This window comes from Triturus cristatus, chromosome 2_1 (assembly GCF_964204655.1).
Source record: "Triturus cristatus chromosome 2_1, aTriCri1.1, whole genome shotgun sequence".
Lineage (NCBI taxonomy): Eukaryota > Metazoa > Chordata > Amphibia > Caudata > Salamandridae > Triturus > Triturus cristatus.
This window is the reverse complement of record NC_140581.1, coordinates 517256048-517277917: the sequence shown is the minus strand read 5'-3', so window position 1 is coordinate 517277917 and position 21870 is coordinate 517256048. Positions and strand designations below refer to the sequence as shown.

The 21870-nt window shown below is 45.0% G+C and overlaps 1 protein-coding gene across 1 annotated transcript in view; it reads right to left on the bottom strand.

Annotated features, from left to right (window-relative positions):
• Positions 1–926: 926 nt before the first annotated feature.
• Positions 927–21870, bottom strand: part of LOC146865586 (V-type proton ATPase subunit S1-like protein) — a 214560-nt gene continuing 193616 nt past the window's right edge. Inside the window, exons 6-7 of the mRNA XM_085640751.1 lie at positions 18617–18860; positions 927–1747 (exon numbers count right to left, since the gene is read on the bottom strand). Coding sequence (XP_085496877.1) covers positions 1421–1747; positions 18617–18860 — 571 coding nt within the window. The 3' untranslated portion in view covers positions 927–1420. The remainder of the gene's footprint in view (positions 1748–18616; positions 18861–21870) is intronic.

Genomic DNA, 21870 nt, shown 5'->3' with positions numbered 1-21870 from the left:
CTTGATAATATGCCCTTGTGAATTCCCATAGAAGCCCAGGTTCTGGTGTGAACATGGGCTTCTATGGGAATTCTCTGCGGCATATTATCAAGCCCATTATCGCCGCTTTAGCGGCAGTTTTCTGCCGCTAAAGCGGCAATAATTTTAACGCTGTGCTTGATAATGTGCCCCCAAGTCTTTTCACACAGCGCACCCCAAGGCTCCAGCATTTCTCCTCTGCACTTTCACATTCATGATCAGATGCACCCTAGTTTGGGAAGAAACGGGAATCCATTTACAGCTGCCATCAAGGCACCCGTTTCTCGTCCGCTCACTCAGTTGTTTTTTTTACACTGAAATAAATTCCTGTAGAACGGTTCTCCTATAACTCCCATCACCCACGCAAATCCCATGCCTTAGCCATCCAAATTATGGGATAGACCATCAAAAAAAAGAATCACAGCATAACCGTCGTCTACAAAACCAACTTCAGAAGCCAAGGGGCATATTATTAAGCCAGGCGATAAAATTATCGCCGCTCTAGCGGCAGAAAACTGCCGCTAAAACGGCGATAATGGGCTTGATAATATGCTCTATGGAATTCCAATTGAAGCCCATGTTAGACGTCCTTCACGTCTAACATGGGCTTTTCTGTCGCTAAAGCGGTGATAATTTTATCGCCTGTCTTGATAATATGCCCCTTAGTCTCTGGTATGCACACTACTCACTTCTTCGCTCAGACTACCATGATCTTATGATGAAAGTAGTAAGCACTGCCGGTGCAGTTAGGTGTCCTCAGCTGCATCCCCATTACTTTCAAATGTTCACACTATCCTGTGGGTCACTCCTACAGCACACACCGAAGAACTATCACAAGGGAGAAAATACCAGAAAACCAATCTCCTCAAAATTAGTTACCACCCTTTCACCATTTTAATGTTGTTTTTTCCACGGCAAAACTGTTCATAAAATAAATTGGGCACACACAACAATGCACCATAATTAAATCGCATTCAGACAGTTCACCAATCTAGGTTCATGAGCTTGCAGGCCACTTCTGTGGCATGTTGTGCTTTACAGAAATGAAAAGAAATGCAACGAAATATAATTTAATCCCTTATTTACATAATCGTTCCAGAGCGGAGGAAATCACCAGTAAGCAGCAGGAGAATGTGGCTGACACGTAGACCTCTCAAAGTCTTTCACTGACGGCAAAAGTTCAGAACTTGCCACAAACATGTACCAGATTCAGGCAGGATTTGCCTAATAAACTGAGGACTTACAACAAGTGTAAGTGAGTTTGTCTGCAGCCATTAATGACTCCCGGTGAAACAAGCTGAGTTGAGTACATTTCTTGTCTCTCAAGATATCTGTTAGCATGATGCACACCACATATCCAGGAGCAACAGGAAGTGGGATTTGGGCCATGTCACGTGGGCGGCTAATGAGAAATGGAGGAGCACTGCTGCATGTAAAACCTGCAGTACTGCTGCGGCTGCAGCTCGTAGCACTCGCTGGTGCTGCACCGCAGCGGCTCCTTCTCGTCTTCCAGGTCACTGTCCCTTCCCGCAGTGAAGTAGGGCAGGGAGCCCTTGCATTCGTAGTGTCTGTCGATGGCCTTGAGGTGCATCAGCATGTGGAGAGCATAGGCCAGGACCAAGAGCAGAACAAGGGACATCACCAGGCCCATCAACACAGCGGGCGAGAAATAGGTTTCGCAGTCTTTGGCGTACGCAAACTGTCCTTCTTCGACATTGAATCCTTGAATCTGTCAATGGAGAAAGAAATCACATTATTGGCATGGAGATATTTCACTTCTGTGGTAATAAGCAAGCGTAGTGGATTTTTTTTCACAAGCTGGTTTTGATGGGAGGAGATGGGGGTGGGAAAGATGCTGGATGAGAGAGGATTGGCTTAGCACATATGCAATAAACATTTATCAGGGTTTGTAGAGCAAGTGTGGATTTCAAAGGGTTCCGCCCTTAGTCCTAGTCCCGGACAATTCTGATGGGATTAGAATTCCGATCATTACCACACTGTTGCAATTTTCCACAGGTAAACTGGGGAAGGTCAAACCTACCAAAAGTTTACTACTCCGAAATGCCCTTTGTGAATACCAAAAGTTGAACTTTACGACTTTTGGTATTCACAAACTGCATTTACGAGTAGTAAGTGCCCTTTGTGAATTCCTAAAGTCGTCAAGTTATATTTTCGCCTTATTTTACCTTTGTGAATCGGCCACTTGTCTTTAACCTATTTCTTACTACTCGTACGTTTCACGCGCTCTCTTCTGCCTTTGTATTCCCTCCACTGAACTTTCCTCTCGAGTCCCCAACCCCTCTGTAGTGGTACTTCTCTTTGCATTCTGTGTTGCTGAGCTGTTTGCTTTTCTCCCTGCTGTATTAGTACCTTTGTCTGTACCGGTTATTGCACTCTTTCTTTCTTCTCTCTCTCTGCTCCCTGATATTGGTGAACTCCACCCCCTTCCTCTGCAGCAACGCTTCTCATTGCACCCTAATACCGCAGAGCTGCTCTCTCCTGTGCTCTGTATGGTCCCTTGCTCCCTGGTACTGCAGATCTCTTCTCTCCCTCATGTTTTGGCACCTATTGGTGCGTTGTGCTCTGATGTTGCAGACCTCTGCTGCACACCATAGTTGTACACAGTTTAAAAAGATTCATTACCAATGCTGCATTATCTCCACCCTGTATCTGATAATATTGCCTGTTTCTGAAAACATACGTGGGAGCATTTTTACTAGGGTTTGAAATAGGATGTTTCTTTATAGAATATTTGATTTCTATCTGCTACAGCTTTTCCAATCACGTTATGTGACATGACAAGCCAAAGGTCAGATGCGTCCCTTCCTGTGGTGGAACAAGGCCGAGGATCGGTGAATGTCACATCCTGTGAGATCATTGGCACAAGGGGGTGGATGGAGCACCAAAGTTCACATGATGTCGCTTTATGTGATGTCACCAGGTCAAAGATCTTATGTAACTTCCTCTTCCTTCCAGGTTCAAAATTAGTCCTCTCCTCTGCAGCAGAACCAACCACAGTGGTGAAATCCTACACTATTGACCTTAATTCAGATGTCAGTACAATGGCTTCTGAATTGTAGGCTGGAATAATATGCATCTGCACGAAACGCAACAAACTACATTGCAAGGTAGAGTCCATTCAGGTTGGGCTAGACACACATGGTGTAAAACCTGAGGAGGCGGTAGAGAGGGTACTGCATCAGGGCTCACGCTGGAGTTATAGACATTACATGTTACAATTCAAGCAAAAGCCGTGGATGTGAAGAGGCAATCATGTCAAAAGAACACAGTCATATTGAGAATCGATAAGAAGAAACCGATTACAAGCATACAGGACTTGCTGCATATACTACTTGGAGCGCACTTTCCCCAATATTTTGTGGTGGTGAAAGCACACAGCACATTTGTGCGCAGGTAACTTATCACCATGTGTATCCTTAATTTTCGAGACGGACACAATACTGTGATCATCATGGGAAATTGGTTCTTCAATTACTGTGTTCCCTGACTTCATTAGGGATGTATAGGCCACATGATAATCGTTCCTGTGAATCAAAAAGACATTATGTGATCATGGTGTAAAATATGCAATCCTGTTTTCAGCTAAATTAGGGGAGGCCCACTTTGTCAGCAATGCACAAAACTCTAGTGACGTTATTGGCCATAAACGTGATCACAACAACATAAGGGCACACTGTACTGTGCCAAATAGGAACGTCTTGTGAGATCTGGGGGATTGCTGACTTGAGTAAAATACTATGCACATTTTTGTTTGCATGCACTACGGCTGTCAGGTGTTACCACTTTTGTCTCTGCCATACTTCACTGGGTCTTCCATATCATGTTTTCTGTCTTTCCCTGCTATTTCCCTTCTCCTTCCCATTGGCTGAGACACTGCATGTTAGCAGTGATCACCCCTTTTAAAAAACGCCAGTTGCCAATACAAGTTGCGTGGCTTAAACTGATCTTTGGCTTCGTGCGAATTCCAGGCTTGGCGGGAGCGCAGGAGTGCTTACTTTGATCACTCATTTAAAACCGATGCGCGGCTCCTGCCGCACGCACCCTTCTCTTTCTTGTGGCTGCGTATGCGGTCTCTCGATCCTTGACACCTCCCAGTGCACGGCTGGAGCCGTTTACACCCGTCGACTCTCCCTAACCGTGGACGCGGTTAGAACCTTGCTGAACTGTTCAGGGAAGGCAGCTGGAGCCATTGAACTCCCTTCATCTTCCCAACCGCGGACGCAGTTCACACGTGGCCGAGCTTTCCGGGGATTACGGCTGGAGCCGTTGAATTCCCTTCCTCGTCCCGACCACGGACACGGTCTTTGGAATCCCTTTGTGCAAGTGGAGCGCGGCACGAGCCATGAGCACCATTTGTACTTCATACCGCGGATGTGGTTCCTGTATTACTTCGACATTTTCCAGGGGGAAAGGCAGAAGCCGTGAGCACCCTCTGTGTACATAGACTGCGGTGACGGTCTCAGTGCTATTCCAAGTACCCCCAGGTGCGCGGCAAGAGCCGTAAGCACCGTTTGTGTTTCATACCGCGGATGCGGTTCCCTCATCATTTTCAACATTTTCCAGGGTGCACGGCAGGAGCCGTGAGCACTCTCTGTGTACATAGACCACGGTGACGGTCTCTTCTCCATTTCAAGTCCCCCCAGGTGCGCGGTAGGAGCTGTGAGCACCATTTGTGCAGCTAGACTGTGGTGACGGTCTTGTCTTCACATTTGTCCCAGCAGGAGCCGTACTCCTTTGCTTGTTATCCCAATAACCGCCGGTGCGGTTACTTGTTCCCCTTCTTCGTTTTGTTTCCCCCTGGAGCACTGTGTGTGGTGTAGCGGTCTAGTCCACAGGCGCACACGAGGTGTGGGTGTGACGTCACCGGACATCCGGTAGCGGCCATTTCATCGGCATTAGAGCGCAGAGTCTGAATCTACACGGAGCTCCGCTACGGCGCTCCTGTGTGCATATCATTTCCAATAAACAAGCACTGTACCACACAAAAGGTGTCTGACTAGTTCTTCCAGGAGGCTGACTGGGGAGTAAGCAGGCTATCTTACAATGGCGACGAGGAGGTGAGGGAGTACCTTGTGCTCCATCCAGGCCATGTGCAGAGAGGCGGCCAGCGGAACACCCACGTGCAGGCACACAGGAGAGCGTGGCAGAGGGCGGAAAAGCACCGTGCAGAATTAGCGGGAGTTGAGGAACAGCGCTCCCAGCTCCGATAAGGTGAAGGGTCGGCATCTAGCTCCACGCCGGGTACAGCAGGGACAGCGTGCCCACTCTACAGCCCCGGAGGGGGAATAGTGTCCCACACCCTGGAGGAGGCCAGTGGAGACCCCACGGGGAGCGGTGAGTCCAGCCAAGATGACGAAGCGAGGGGCGGGCAAGCCCAAGCTGTGAGGACACCCAACAATTCCACCCCTAGAAGGCGACGCACCAGAGACGGAGGAACAATGAGCTCGCAGACATTCTCGCTGACGAATCCGGTGCCCTTCCTAACCAAAGTCGGGGAACCCGAGATGCCATGGGAGGACTGGAAAAGGTACTTTCTAAATAACCTCTCGGCATTAGAGGAAGAAGGCGAGGCAGAATTCTCGAGCGCACGACGGAAGAAAATTCTTCTCCACCATTTGGGCCCGGCGGGACAAAGAGTGTACGACAACCTGGTGAAAGAGGTGAGACCGGCAACGGACGACCACCTGGTGAAAGAGGTGAGACCGGCAACGGACGACAACGTGTTCAAACATGTGTTAGATGATCTGGACGCCCACTATCGCCCGGCAGTGTGCACGGCGATCGATAGGTATAACTTCTACCATAGGAAGCAAAATAAAGGGGAAACGGTCGATGAGTACGTGGCTGCTCTACAGAAATTAGCCCTTACATGCAAATTCGGAACCCTACAAGAAGAACTGATACGAGACCAGATCATCATGCACACAGTGAATTCCTCCATCCAGGAGAAGCTGTGGGCCAATGGTGACGCGCCGTTGAAGACAGTGGTGGCCTTAGTAAAGAAGGCAGAATTGATCAGGAGGTGTGCTGAGCGGCCAAACGCGAAAGTCAGCCAGAACAAGCGGTGTGCAAGGTAGAGGATCGGAAGGCTAGAGACAGCAATCAACTAGCAGGACAGCAAGGAACTCGGAACTACAAAAGGTACAACGCCAGGACGACCAGACCACAAGGACAACGGCAGTGGAGTAAGACTGCCTGCTACAGGTGTGGCAGTGGCACGCATACCGCTAGCGACAAAGGCTGCCCGGCGTTCGGAGCCAAGTGCGCATACTGTGGATTGGTAGGACACTATGAGAAAGTGTGCCACAGGAAGTCCCAGAGGCAGGAAGTGAAGTACGTAGCGCACGAAACACGCAATGACGATGTTGAGGAGAACGAAGATGAAGAAGACGAGATCTTGATCGTGGAAGAACAAATACTGGGCATAGAGAGTTCAGCAGACAAGAAACCAAGATGCAAAATGAATATTGGCGGAGTGAGTGTTACCATGGTAGCGGACTCGGGGTCGCCTTACACAATTATACAGAGGAAAATATGGGAAGAAGATTTTGCTACGAGGACGGAACACCACCTGAGGCCCACGGACATCCACCCAGTGACGTTCACCGGGGAGCCCATACCCATGGTAGGGTTTTGCCCTTTACTCTTTGAGTTCAGGGGCAGAACATGTGATGGAAAATTGTACGTGGCAGAAAAGGGACCCTCCGTATTGGGCTGGAAGGACCAGGGAGCATTGGGGATGAAACTGAACCCAGGTGGACACATGCAAATTCTCATGACCGAGGACGGCCTCGAGTATGAAGCGCAGCGTTGGAGAGAAGAATTCCCAGAAGTCTTCAAGGACTCCATTGGTCGTATGGCAAAGTTCACTCACAGAATCCAACTGAGAGAGGGGGCCCAGCCGGTGTCCCACAAAGTACGCAACATCCCATTCCGGACCCGGACTGCAGTACAGGAAGAGCTGCAGAGACGGGAGGACAATGGGGTGATAGAAGCAATCAACAATGCGGAATGGTTGGCGCCGTTAGTGGTAGCGCAGAAGCCCAACGGGAAGGTGAGGTTGTGTGTTGATCTAAGGGAGCTTAATAAGAACATTGTGGTGGACAAATTCTCACTTCCCCGCATCAACGAAATGTTGGCCAAGACCCAAGGGGCACAATGGTTCTCTACCATAGACTTAACGTCGGCCTACCACCAGATTGCTCTACACCGATCCTGCAACCATCTCACATCATTTATCACTCCGTTTGGGTGCTACAAGTTCCTGAGGATGCCGTTCGTACTGGCCTCAGTGGCGGCTGTCTTCCAAAAACTGATGCACAAGCTATTCCACAAGAAAACAGGCATACAATACTTCCAGGATGATATACTGGTTATGGGGACTTCTAAAGCAGATCACAACAGGAAGTTGGGGAAAGTGTTGACCGTGTTAAAGCAGAATGGGCTCACAGCCCAATGGGACAAGTGCAAGTTCGGCATGAACAAAGTCACGTACTTAGGGCACCAGATAAGCAAACACGGCATTGAACCCAAAGCGTCCAACGTTGCGGCCATAAAGGAGGCCTGACGCCCACGAACAAGGAAGATGTCCGGACTTTCTTAGGGATGGCGGAGTTTTACAGTAAGTTGGTACCTCACTTTGCCTCCAAAACCCACAACATGAGGGCACTTCTTAAAGAGAAATCTACTTTCCGATGGACGGAAGAACAGCAACAGGAATTCGAGGACATGAAAAGACACATCAGCGAAGCAGTGCCCATCCATGGATTTGACCCCAATGCGCAAACTGTGCTGACCACGGATGCTAGTGACCGGGGATTAGGAGCAGTGCTCATGCAAAGGACTACAGAAGGAGTGACCAACACGATAAGTTTTGCGTCCCGGGTGCTGGCTCCCAACGAGAGTAAATTTAGTCTCATCAAGAAGGAGATGCTAGCGGCGGTGTGGGCAATGGAGAAATTCCGGCAATTCCTGTGGGGTGGAAGATTCTTGTTGCGCATGGACCACAAGCCGCTAGTGAAAGTTCTCACATCCTGTGGGCACGAACATGCCACGCCACGAATCACCAAGATGACACTGAGACTCCTAGATTATGTATATGACGTGGAGTATCTGCCTGGTCACAAGAACAAAGTAGCGGACTTCCTAAGCAGAGCAGCGTCCAAGGAAGTCACGGAAGCCCAGGATGAAGGAGGATGGGAGGACTACGCGGTGGCGTTCACAGCAGACCACGAACGAGCCATAAGTGGACAGGAAAGGGAGACAGAATATGAAAAGGATGAGAAATTAAGAGCAGTGAAAGCGTACATAACCAAGGGATGGCCGGAAAACAGATTACTGGAGGAAGAGTTGAAGCAGTATTGGGAAGTCCGGGAAGAGTTGTCGGTAGGGGACAACCCGTGGTTCTTGCTGCAAGGCAGTAAAGTAATCCCTCCGTCCACATTGAGGCAACGCATTGTGTCCATCGCACATGAAGGCCATTTGGGGATAGTGAAAACGAAAGGGAGAGTGAAGGAAGACTACTGGTGGCCGGGGATGGACATGGCAGTGGAACGCCATATGAGGGCGTGCGAGCAATGCTGCAATGCGGACAAGACTCAAAGGGTGTTTCGTCCGCCCTTGATGGCGATATGAGTGTCCGGAGAATCCCTGGGAGGAAGTTTCCATCGATGTCCTGGGACCAATACAGGACATGAATGACGTCCAGAAATACATCACCGTCGTAATAGACCGTTACTCTAAATGGCCGGAGGTTCATGTGGCGGACAATGCAGATACTGAAACAATACTAGAGTTTCTAACAGACGTTTTTATAAGAGATGGAATCCCCAAAGGGATTCTGAGTGACAATGGCCCGCAATTCACGTCGAACAAGTGGGAAACCTTCATGGACAGAAATGGCATCACAGTCCGTCATACGCCGATCTATCACCCAGCGGGAAACGGAGCAGCGGAAAGGTTCAACCGGGTAATCATGGGGTCAGTGCAGGCAGCTATCAGCTAAGGCGGCAATTGGGAAAAGGAGTTGAAACGGTTGCTGTGGGCATACCGGATAACACCCACCTCCACTGGATACAGTCCCTTCCGGGTGCTGAGAGGGAGAGAGCCCTTCACGAAAGACAATGTGGCATGGAAACGTCTCACGGTACAAAGTCACTGGTCCCCAGCGGTAGAACGAAAGAACCTGGAAAAGGCGCAGACTGTATACACGGAATATTATAACAAGAGGCACAACACCAAAGAAGTAGCACTCGAGAAGTGCGAATGGGTCAGAGTCAAACTGCCCACACAAAGGAGGAAAGGAGACAGTAAGTTTACTTCCCCGTTCCAAGTAGTGGAACCATACTCCAGATCGGCCCTCCTCAGCAACGGGAAGATATGGTCCCAAGACCGAATGGCGAGATGCCCCCCTACCGAAGGAAGGTGGACAAGTGCAGGGTCGGATGATGCTGGAGCAGCTGGTGACAAGCGGGACCTGCAGAGGGAGCGAGAGTGTCCCAAGGAAGGAGAAGGCAGTCCCCAATCGGGAAGTGGGCGCAGAGGGAGAGAGGAAACCACAGGACATGCGTCCCCCGGCACGATAGGGAGTGAGAAGGAGGTGAGGACAGATGCAGGACTAAAGAGCGATGAAGGAACTCTCTGCATGGAAGGGGTCACGGGGGAGAGCAGTAAGTGGACACGGTGTGGAAGAAGAGTCATGTTGCCCAGGAGATTCGGGGAGTTCAGTATGGACAACAAGTAAGACTGTACAAGTTATGGGGAGTTGTTATGTTGTTAGTTATTATAAAAGGGGGAGATGTGGTGTAGCGGTCTAGTCCGCGGGCGCACACGAGGTGTGACGTCACCGGACATCTGGTAGCGGCCATTTCATCGGCATTAGAGCGCCGAGTCTGAATCTACACGGAGCTCCGCTCCGGCGCTCCTGTGTGCATATCATTTCCAATAAACAAGCGCTGTACCACACAAAAGGTGTCTGACTAGTTCTTCCAGGAGGCTGACTGGGGAGTAAGCATTCTATCTTACACTGTGGACCTCTGGGAAATCATCCCCTTTCAGGAATATAACACCAACACGAACTAAGCACGTCGTTGACAATCTGAAGTGAGTGCACATTCTCCCGTCCTTTCTATTAGACAGAAAGTCTCTATTACTATATTGTGCACTTCCTTCTACTCTGTCCCTCCTCTAAAGTCTCTCTCCGATTTATGTCTTCCAGAAACGTTCCCTACCCATCACTCAAAGGATTCCTACCACACAGACGCTGTCTGTGGTGCCCTACTTCGTGAAACTCCAGGACTCCCCTTTAGACACCAACTTCTTCTACCCCCAAGGACATCTAGTCAGGTTTATTCATGTCCTTTTCCCCTTGGGATCAATCGCCCATCCTGTGGTATCAGTGTGGAGGATTGGTCTGAAGGTGAGAGGGGGGCTCTTTCCATTTCCGCGGTTCCTTGTATTCAGGTGAGTGGGATTGTGACATCACAAACCTATTCTAACAGGATTGTTGTACGTGAATCAGGTTGTTGGCATTTACTGATGTTGGTGGTGATTCTGGTCCTGGTCCAGATCAATGAGGCTGTAGCCTGTTGGGCAGAATCAATAATGTGATACAAACTAACTCAACGTGATGGGCTCAGATGAGGGTTAACATCAGTGAGTGATGGCACTATACTCAAAAAGTGATGTTTAGTAGGCGCCACATTGTTGTCACCAGAATAGTAGCCAAAATGTTGAAATGACGGAAACGTACATTGGCAGTTGTGGTTGTTTCAGTCCAGATGAGGGGAGTTGGTGGACGGATTATGAACCTACTGCCTCATATATGAATCCTCATTTAACAAGTAGGAACATGGCTACAGCAATGGGACCTCGGTGTGTACATTCGTCAAGTCCAGCAATACTACACAACCTGCATTGGAAATGGCACGAACGCTGACTTAGTGCAGCAGATTTAGTTCCTAACCTGACATCTTCATAGCCCCGACAGCTATGGAAGGGCCAAACAGTCTTGGCATATTTGCAATGGCTCACAGTGGGCACTGTAGTGCTTCCAGATAGCCACCTGGTGGAAAGGGGACAAACAGAACTTGGCAAAAAATGTGAATGCCATAAATTCTGTGCATCATACAGTATTCTCTCCATACAGAAGGTCATTATTATATGACATCAGTGGGCTGTAGAGTAGACAAAACTAACAGCAAAAAAAGGGCGGGGATGTTGCAGTGTATGGGGTGCCAGCAAGCCTTCCATAGGTCTACAGCACCAGCGTTCATGAGCCAAACTTTTACAAAGGGATCACAGGAAAGTGCCCAGAATTTATTGACTCCCTGTTCCTCTCTGCAGAAGACGTTATATCACTACTGCCCCAGGGAAACAATGATCCATAGAAACAACCAGGAATGTAACAAAGGCTGCTGAAGTATTATTGCATATCTGGAACTGTTATGGCTGTGAGATGCCTGGCGCACACTACGGCCGGAATTAAGGGAATACACTTACCACTCGAATACGTGATGTATTTTCCAAGATAAACAATATTCTAGTACATTGCCCTAATGCATCAAGTACTGCAAGGGGAAATCCTGCCTAGAACACTGTTCATCCAGTTGCCAGTTCTTCACTCCGGGTTTTAGAGACACCATGTGGAGAGATGTGGTTTTCCTCACAGGAGTGGCTGAACACATCACACGGTGCTTGAAACACACGAACACTCAGTTCATAGTCAGGCTACAGCTTGGGAGACATTTAAGCGGAGCTTAATTTGGAAAACAAAAAATACATGTGACCAAAATGTATCTTCGAAGGTCACTACCCACGTCTTCCACTGACATTGCCCATTTCTACTACTGTCACTTCACACTGCCTACATGGGCATCACCCAACATTGGGCTGCAGCAAGCAAGGGAAGCGAACGATCCCGCCTTCCTCCATAGGTGTTGGGAAAACACTGAACAAATGGGTCAAATAGCGCATTTTTTTAGAACGTTTTCCTATTAAGTTTGCTTAAAGAGTCACAGGAACTGAAAGGGCACTGATAATGTTTTCCAGTACTTACCTGGAAATGACAGAGGTCATGATGATAAATGGACGAATTTAGATTGTAATTGTTTAATGTTTTAAAAAGACTTATCAATTGCTCCTCAGTTATTTTTTGCATTTTTACATAGCGCAAACTTGGCCCAAGGGCATTGGATCACTTTACATGAGTACCAGATAACATGTTTATGGTGTGGCATGACAGCATAGCTGTCACCAGACCATTAATTTTGTGAATATCAATAGAAAAGTGCTTTGGCTCAGTCCACATGTTGGAAGCCAGGAGTATATGATTCGATTGGACAGTAGTTTTGTGCATCCATAAAAAAAAGTTCTTGCCCTCCTCACAGCTGTGATCATTCTGTTAATTTATCCAGCTGCCTGGGTTTAAATTTTCAGGGGCACACACTGTAATGCTATTAAAGTGTCTTAGGTAACAAGATAATTTATGGTGTTTTTCTCTGGCAGCAGCACAGATGGGAGGAGGGCAGTAGTTATCCTACATGGATTTTTAGGTCTGGTTTGAGAGTGCATTCATAAGCCAGACCTATTAGCATTGGCAATGCTTGTTTTTAAGTCTCACCTAGGCAGCGCTTGCGCTGTCTCTTCGAGATATGCTATATTCAGGTATGGTCTTGAAGCTCCGCCCACTTTCCGCCCATCTTTCTCATTGGCTTCTGTCACTGTCCTTTGTAAACTGTGGCTTTTCCATTGGTCAATAGGCTTAGTAGTCCCTCCTTAGTACCACCTTGTCTCATATTGTAACCTCACCTCCCATGAGGACATCCCCTGTTACATGTATTGTTACTTGGTAGGCTTTAATTACAGCCTCCAAGCACTATTTTCTTAAATAGGTTCATCCTGCCTGCAACACAGGCAGGACACGCTCTCCCTCAACACATTTATCCAGCTTTATATGCTGGCCGAATGCAGCTACATGCCTTTCTTGTTCAGTTTATATATTCATTTATTTTTAATGGTGGCACCCGCGCTTTAGCTTTAAACTCTTAAGCTGAAGCACGGGTACCGTGATTGCTTTAAAAGTGAATAAATAGAAAACAAAGTGTGCATTTCTTTTTCTATGTGTTTACTTTTGAAGTAATCGTGGCACCCGCGCTTTAGCTTAAGATGTTTAAAGCTAAAGCACAGGTTCCGCCATTTAAAAAAAGTAAATAAATAGAAAAAGTGCTTGCCTGCCATTTTTTCTATTTGTTTACTTTTGTAGCAATGACGGCACACACGTTTTAGCTTTCAACATCTTAAGCTAAAGCGCGGGTGCCGTGATTGCTCTTTTTTCAAATTTTTTACTTTTAAATTAATCGCGGCACCCGCACTTTAGCTTTCAACATCCTAAGCTAAAGCGCGGGTGCCGCAATTGCTTAAGGTCTCACATTTGTGAAAGTTTAAGCTATTGGCATTATATATGACAATACCTCTTATTTATGTTTCCAAAACCTGCAAGCAGTGTTTATGCACCGCTTGCAGGTTTTGTAAACACATAAATAAAAGGCATTATCATTTACAATGCCAATAGCTCAAACTCTCACAAATGCGAGACCTATTGCATTGCTAATGCCTGTTTTTTTAGGCACAATGAGATTAAGGGCCCGATTATGATGCGGTTCGGAATGCTCCAACCATCAGTTGGAGCATTCCAAACCGCATCATTATGTGCCGGTCGGATTCCTTTCTGACCGCCTCATTTTGGAAGCGTGGGAAATTAATCCGACCGATCATTCCGGGTGGCTTCAGACGGGCTCCCGCCAGTTGGAATGCGTCAAGTAATCTCAAGGGCGGGCCTTTCCACCCTTGAGATTACGATGACAGTTTCCGACATGGTTTCCATGCCGGTCTGTCTGAAATTGAAATCATGTCGGAAAGCGTCTTTGGGGGCCCCAGCAGGACCACCTGGGGTGCACAGCCTCTGGTTGGAGGCTGAGGGGGCACCTATGGTTCCCCCCTGTTGATCCCTGCACCTTGTGACAGACACCTTGAGGTGCCTACCACGGGGTGCAGGGATGAACTACACCTCCCATTTTACCATGGGCGTATGCATTACAGCCGGTTTACGGGCAGAATGCATGCTCTCATAGCAAAATGTAGGAATGCGACCGAACAGTGTTCGGTCGCATCCTAATGAGGCAGACGGGACCGCCGACTGGCTGTCGGTTGGTCCTATGACTGATGCGGTGTCGGGCGGAAGTGATTCCGCCCGACATTGTAATGAGGTCCTAAGTGATTTGCCCAGAGATTTGCCCAGAATCACAGGAACACCAACGCCAGAACTCGAACCTGGTTCCCCAGTTCCAAAGTTAGCAGCTCTCACCGTTAGGCTATATCTCCTCCTGTAAATGCTTCATATGGCAGTTGTAAAAAAGTATCTATGTCAAAACTGGTATGGACATCCATTGGGTTTGTAGAATTTTTCACATTTCAATAAACTGTAACTACAGCTCCCAACAACACTGTACAGAAGATTTATAACCAAGCTGTGCAATCATAAACCACACTGTGTCCCCAGGGGTACCCTACTCATAGCCAGATGTAAAAAGCTGTTTAACAGTCACCAATTGTCCAGTTCTCCAATTTACTAATTTGAAGGGTTTGCGACCAATAACAAGCTTTTTCTGATGCACTAAACCCATTTAGCAATTCAGGAACATTTTTAGAAATCGCTTAACGGGTTCAGAGATGACTACTGATTTGAAATGACTACTGATTTGCAATTTTGTGTTTGGGGCATTCCTTCCAAATTGCAAGATCGGTAAGTTATGTATCAATGGTCTGTGACTTGAATTCCAGTTAAAAAACTTCGACCAGTTACCAACCTGTTACAACTCCCAAGCTGGGGTGGTAACTGATTTGCAAAGTGGAAGGGTTCCACCCCTTGCACCTCAGGAGGAGCAGCAGACAGTAGTCAACAGGACCACTGCCTTTCTCACTGAAGTTTTCAAACTGAGTTTCTTTTTTTACAGCAGCCTCATTTTCTTTAAGAACATTGTTCTGCATTATAAAAAATACATCTCGAAATACTTCCACAGGGATGGTAGTCTGCTGTCTCTTGCAGGCCACCATCATTGTGAAGGCAACCATTCGGAGGGTGTCACAATTTGCAACTTGCCTAATTAATGTTAGTTAGGCTGGTCAGTCTGTAACGTCCCCCCACCCCCATTTCCTTATTTAGGTTGGTTTGCAAAATAAGTCACTGGTCACAAAAAGTTGATGCACAATTTGCAACTAGTTTTTAAGTTAGAACAATAGGACACCTGGCCTTCAGATTTCTACCACAATGTACAGACACATTCTGCCCAGTCCTCCTACAAAGCAGAGACTAAACAGGAGCATCCTGATTACTCATGTGCTACACTATACAGCTCAATCAGTGCTCAGGTTCCCCTTGAACAGCTGTGAACTGGCCTTTCATGATGGATGACATTGAGACAGAAGAGCTTTTCTTTCAGTCAACAGTAATAAGTATACTGGGACTTCTAGGTTCATGGAAAGGTTGTTGGTAATAAAAAAAATAGAGGCATTCTGCCCCACTTGCATCCTACTGTATTAAAGAACTTTGTCTCTGAATACATCGCCAGAAGCGAGGTCACTTGATGCTTGCATTAAGCCATTGATTTGTGTCAAATGCATGCAAGTGACTGGTGAAAGTGTTTAAGATGTGAACAGTATGTGTGGGTTCCCAGACGTGTGTATATCTTTTATAAAGGAAGAAATGCAGGTCTTGGTTTTCTCATGTCCACAACCCCCACTATCTGCCTATAACATCTTCTTCTAATCGCTGAGTGGTCAGCTCTTATGTTTTGTTCATCCTGTAAATATTACAGTTACTCTCACATAATAAACTCCTGTTCTCAGCATTTGATATTTCGCCATGAAACGTGTTATGCTTCATTGTGAAATACTATGGGCCCGATTCACAGAACTAACTTAAGACAAAACCCTAAACTTACTACCATTTTGGTATTCACAGAAGGCACTTACTCATTTTGGTATTCACAGAAGGCACTTACTCATTTCGGTATTCACAGAAGTTAGGAGTCCTAACTTTAGGACTCCTAAATGCCTTCTGTGAATACCGAAAGTCTTAAAATTAGGATTTTTCTCAGTTTAGTAGTAGTATAGTTAAGACTTCTAACTTTAGGACTCCTAAATGCCTTCTGTGAATACCGAAAGTCTTAAAATTAGGATTTTTCTCAATTTAGTAGTCCTAAATTTAGATTTAGGACTACTAAATTGAGAAAAATCCTAATTTTAAGACTTTCGGTATTCACAGAGGGCATTTAGGAGTCCTAAAGTTAGGAGTCCTAACTATACTACTACTAAACTGAGAAAAATCCTAATTTTAAGGCTTTCGGTAGTCACAGAAGGCATTTAGGAGTCCTAAAGTTAGGAGTCCTAAACTTAGGACTACTAAATTGAGAAAAATCCTAATTTTAAGAATTTCGGTATTCACAGAAGGCATTTAGGAGTCCTAAAGTTAGGAGTCCTAACTATACTACTACTAAACTGAGAAAAATCCTAATTTTAAGACTTTCGGTATTCACAGAAGGCATTTAGGAGTCCTGAAGCTAGGAGTCCTAACTATACTACTACTAAACTGAGAAAAATCCTAATTTTAAGGCTTTCGGTATTCACAGAAGGCATTTAGGAGTCCTAAAGTTAGGAGTCCTAAACTTAGGACTACTAAATTGAGAAAAATCCTAATTTTAAGAATTTCGGTATTCACAGAAGGCATTTAGGAGTCCTAAAGTTAGGAGTCCTAACTATACTACTACTAAACTGAGAAAAATCCTAATTTTAAGACTTCCGGTATTCACAGAAGGCATTTAGGAGTCCTAAAGTTAGGACTCCTAACTTCTGTGAATACCGAAATGAGTAAGTGCCTTCTGTGAATACCAAAATGAGTAAGTGCCTTCTGTGAATACCAAAATGGTAGTAAGTTTAGGATTTTGTCTTAAGATAGTTCTGTGAATCGGGCCCTATGGTTTCACGCCTCATTATCCCTTCGTAAAAATATTTAAGCAACACACAGCACAAGGAACCATGCTATATTGTTTAGGTTCTTATCCTGTGGTCCACGCAACTGGGGGTCAGTGATGCCTACTTAGCGGGTGCATGATTATCCATAAAATTAAATAATGATAGCAGATTAATGAATGATATTCACATAAAAAAGGAAATGTAAAACTGAAAATGTTAAAACATTTGCTAAATGTGTAGTCAATAAGTAGTAAGTAAGTTAGTATCATTAGCTTGATTCGTGGCAGCAAGGCAAGTACAGCAAACAGTAGTACCGACACTGGTGACCCCAACTGAAGCACGAGTACGCACTGACAAAAAGAATGCATTATAACCACAAAAGACAAAGTTATATGCTAGAGTGCCCTTTTGAGAAGTAAAACCTATTTTTGAAAAGTTCTAACCTTCCATTTTCTGATAAAATTTCAATTTTTGTTTTTCTATTTTGAATTAAAGAAAAAGATTTCTAATTTGTGTATAATAGGTTCAGTAGTTTTGTGTATTTTTTTGACGTCTAAATTATAGAAATTGCTTTGCTGTGGTCATAAGGGAAGGTGGCCTACTGGGGTCAGCTTACTACTATGTGTGTGATGAAATTCCACTAAAGTCAAATTTGTTTTTTAAAAGCAGCTTGTTTCCCTTCAAGCAAATCAGGATCTATTTAAAAAGAAAAGTTTACTGTCTTTCTTTTTTCAAGAGTTTGCACCTGTACAAATCCACACTCCCCATTTTATTTTTCCATTCACAAAGGCAAAGTCCTCAAGGGACCTCCTACCTTTTGCAAATGGGTTACCACCCCAACATGGGAGATGGTAACTTTTCAATGGTTTACAACTGATATCTCAATCAAAACAATTGATACATATTGATAAGAATGGCTATTTTAAAGGGCCGCCTATAACACGCCCCTTTCAAATACCAATTCTTTACCCATGTCTAAAGCCATTTTAGGAGTCAGTAATACATTACAGACTCGTAAAATGGATTTATTACATTGCTATAAGTAGTTTTTCAGTCATAAACTCTGAATGGGAGCTTTGTACATCTCGCCCTTAATCTCTACGGAACACGTGCAAACATTTAGATAAAATGGATCTGTTGGTACCCCAACTTAAAATATTGATGCCTTAGATTAAGACCACAGTAAGAACAACAAAGGAAAGGTTGTTTGACCTCATTACGTGTTACTCCCTGCAGGATGCATTCTCTGATGACCACGAACAAGGTGACATCACATTCAGTTTTCCCTTCTGGTCTCTGGATAATCTGAGGACAGTGGGCCTCAACAACACAATTAGGTATCACTAAACTGAAAAGAATAATGAGCAAAGTAGAACTTTGTGGGCGGACACCTAGAATTCAATGTAACAGTGGCTGAGGTGTTGACAATGCTGTGTGTGAATATGGAAGACACAACAATACATCATAGTGTTGTCATTTAACACACTTTTGTAAAACCTTTTAAACATTATAACCTGTTAAGATTAAAGTTTGAAAAAAACAACAGTACCTGAAAGTCTAAAAATGTGATCTCCCAAAGCCTTGCAAAATCAGTGTTAGACCGGGGTATGAGTAGTGCATCATATCTCGGAAGACTGCTTACACGCTGACAGTGATAGGAATAACTTTCAGGAGCAAATATTCTGGTTGCATTAAATGTGGCTTCTATTGATTTGTTGTAAACTATCTGCAGACTGTGCAAAGTGAACCAGTTTTGGACAGAGAGTTGATGGTAACTATTTGTTAAAATGAACCTGCAAATAAAAAATAGCAAAATTAGAAGCCATGCAAAAACACAATTTAACAACACACACAAGGGAACACAAGTAATTCTGGGAACTTTGCATAAAACTATTGATAATACAGCTTGCTATTGTAGAGTTTGCCTTTTTAATGCATCAATACATTTGTTTAGAGAGAGAAATAAATGACTTGCTTGTAACTATGGAGCCAATCCTCAAAGACATTTATGAGTACCTGAATTAGTGCTGTGGCAGTACTTCTTCAGGTACAAATAAATCCATTTGTGAATTGACTCCATGTTTATTAAGCTAACCATAAATTAATGTCTTTGGTTAGTGGCATCCTTGTCAGAATAGAGGCAGAAAATGATGAAGGCCATTTTCAGTGCTACGTGTTATAGGAGGAATAAAGGCCTAAGCGAAAGTGAAAATAGTCTCTAGTGGACTGTAATGCAAAGTCCTGATGTCAGAATTCGAAGCATATTACTCATCCAATCTAAACACAAATACAACAAGCATTTGCAATGCAATAGGTCTCGCATTTACGCGAGTTTGAGCCTTTGGCATTGTAAATGACAATGCCTTTTATTTATATTTTGGTTTATAAAACATAAATAAAAGGCATTGTCATTTACAATGCCAATAGCTTAAACTCGCGTAAATGTGAGACCTATTGCATTGCAAATGCTTGTTAACAAATGAGTTTTATCTGACATTCTTTTAGTTTTATATAAAACGAAGAAATGCAACTTCCATGCTCGCATTTGCTGCATGCAGTGAAAGATTAGTGGAAATTTATGACTGGAATACCAAACGGCAGATAGGCAAACACACACACCAATCATTCAGGAATCACATCAGCAGCACCATTATATTACCACAGCCCTTTTGTAGCACTCATATATTTTCATAGGAATTAAATATATTTGTAGAATCCCAATAAATCACAGCTAGTGCGATTGTGATCTATGGGAAAGAAATGCCGGCTTTAAACTTTGGACTCATGTCCCTGAAGAGAGGTAGCTGCGCGGCGATGGAAGGAAGTTTAATTGTATGATTAAGGTGGGCTGAGAGCCCCCGACTACCCACAGCTGCGAGCATTAACCCTCTGTCTGCATGGTACTCACCCACTCCGCAACCTGCTGACAAGCAAAACGAAACCTAAGAGCAATTGCTTAATGTGTAACCCACACTTTTATAAATATAAAAAAGCGGGTGCCATGCTCCAACAAAGCATGGCGCCCGTGCATTAAAATAGTTATGTGCAGGCATTTAAAAAGCAAATACAGGAACGCGGGTGCCATGATCAAAAATAAAGCGTGTTGCCCGTGTTTTAAATATGAAAGCGGGTGCAAATTATGCTTATATACAACACATAGAGTGCCAACAAAGCTGACGACTATGGAACTGGCGAGCAAGGTCGGTTCAACATTATGATCCTGGGCAAATCATTTATTCTCCTCTTTAAAGAAGAAAAACAACGAATGTGAACTTGTGTAATGTAACTGGTGCTCATGTAAAGCACTGATACTTTCGGGTCGGCTTGAATTAGCGCTATTAAAAAAATGCCAAAAAAGGAAAAATAGTACCTCAATCCCAGATCGAGAGGCGGGGTGACTGGTTAAAATGAATTAATCCGTACTTGGGGTGTTCACCGCACAAAGAAAAGTAAGTGAGGCCTAGCGTATTGGGGATTCCGCTTAAATGCACGTAACAGTGACGCCTATTGTGATCCTAAAACAGTGCGGACTACTTCAAGCACTTTTAGCGCGCAGAAGAGGCTGGTAGCGCTATGCACATGCTGCGTGCAGAAGAGGATGGTAGCGCTATGTACATTCTGCGTGCAGAAGAGGCTGGTATCATTCAGGAATCACATCAGCGGCACCATTATATTACCACAGCCCTTTTGTAGCACTCATATATTTTCATAGGAATTAAATATATTTGTAGAATCCCAAAAATCACAGCTAGTGCGATTGTGATCTATGGGAAAGAAATGCCGGCTTTAAACCTTGGACTCGTGTCCCTGAAGAGAGGTAGCTGCGCGGCGATGGAAGGAAGTTTAATTGTATGATTAAGGTGGGCTGAGAGCCCCCGACTACCCACAGCTGCGAGCATTAACCCTCTGTCTGCATGGTACTCACCCACTCCCCAACCTGCTGACAAGCAAAACGAAACCTAAGAGCAATTGCTTAATGTGTAACCCACACTTTTATAAATATAAAAAAGCGGGTGCCGTGCTCCAACAAAGCATGGCGCCCGTGCATTAAAATAGTTATGTGCAGGCATTTAAAAAGCAAATACAGGAACGCGGGTGCCATGATCAAAAATAAAGCGTGTTGCCCGTGTTTTAAATATGAAAGCGGGTGCAAATTATGCTTATATACAACACATAGAGTGCCAACAAAGCTGACGACTATGGAACTGGCGAGCAAGGTCGGTTTAACATTATGATCCTGGGCAAATCACTTATTCTCCTCTTTAAAGAAGAAAAACAACGAATGTGAACTTGTGTAATGTAACTGGTGCTCATGTAAAGCACTGATACTTTCGGGTCGGCTTGAATTAGCGCTATTAAAAAAATGCCAAAAAAGGAAAAATAGTACCTCAATCCCAGATCGAGAGGCGGGGTGACTGGTTAAAATGAATTAATCCGTACGTGGGGTGTTCACCGCACAAAGAAAAGTAAGTGAGGCCTAGCGTATTGGGGATTCCGCTAAAATGCACGTAACAGTGACGCCTATTGTGATCCTAAAACAGTGCAGACTACTTCAAGCACTTTTAGCGCGCAGAAGAGGCTGGCAGCGCTATGCACATGCTGCGTGCAGAAGAGGCTGGTAGCGCTATGTACATGCTGCGTGCAAAAGAGGCTGGTATCATTCAGGAATCACATCAGTGGCACCATTATATTACCACAGCCCTTTTGTAGGACTCATATATTTTCATAGGAATTAAATATATTTGTAGAATCCCAAAAATCACAGCTAGTGCGATTGTGATCTATGGGAAAGTAATGCCGGCT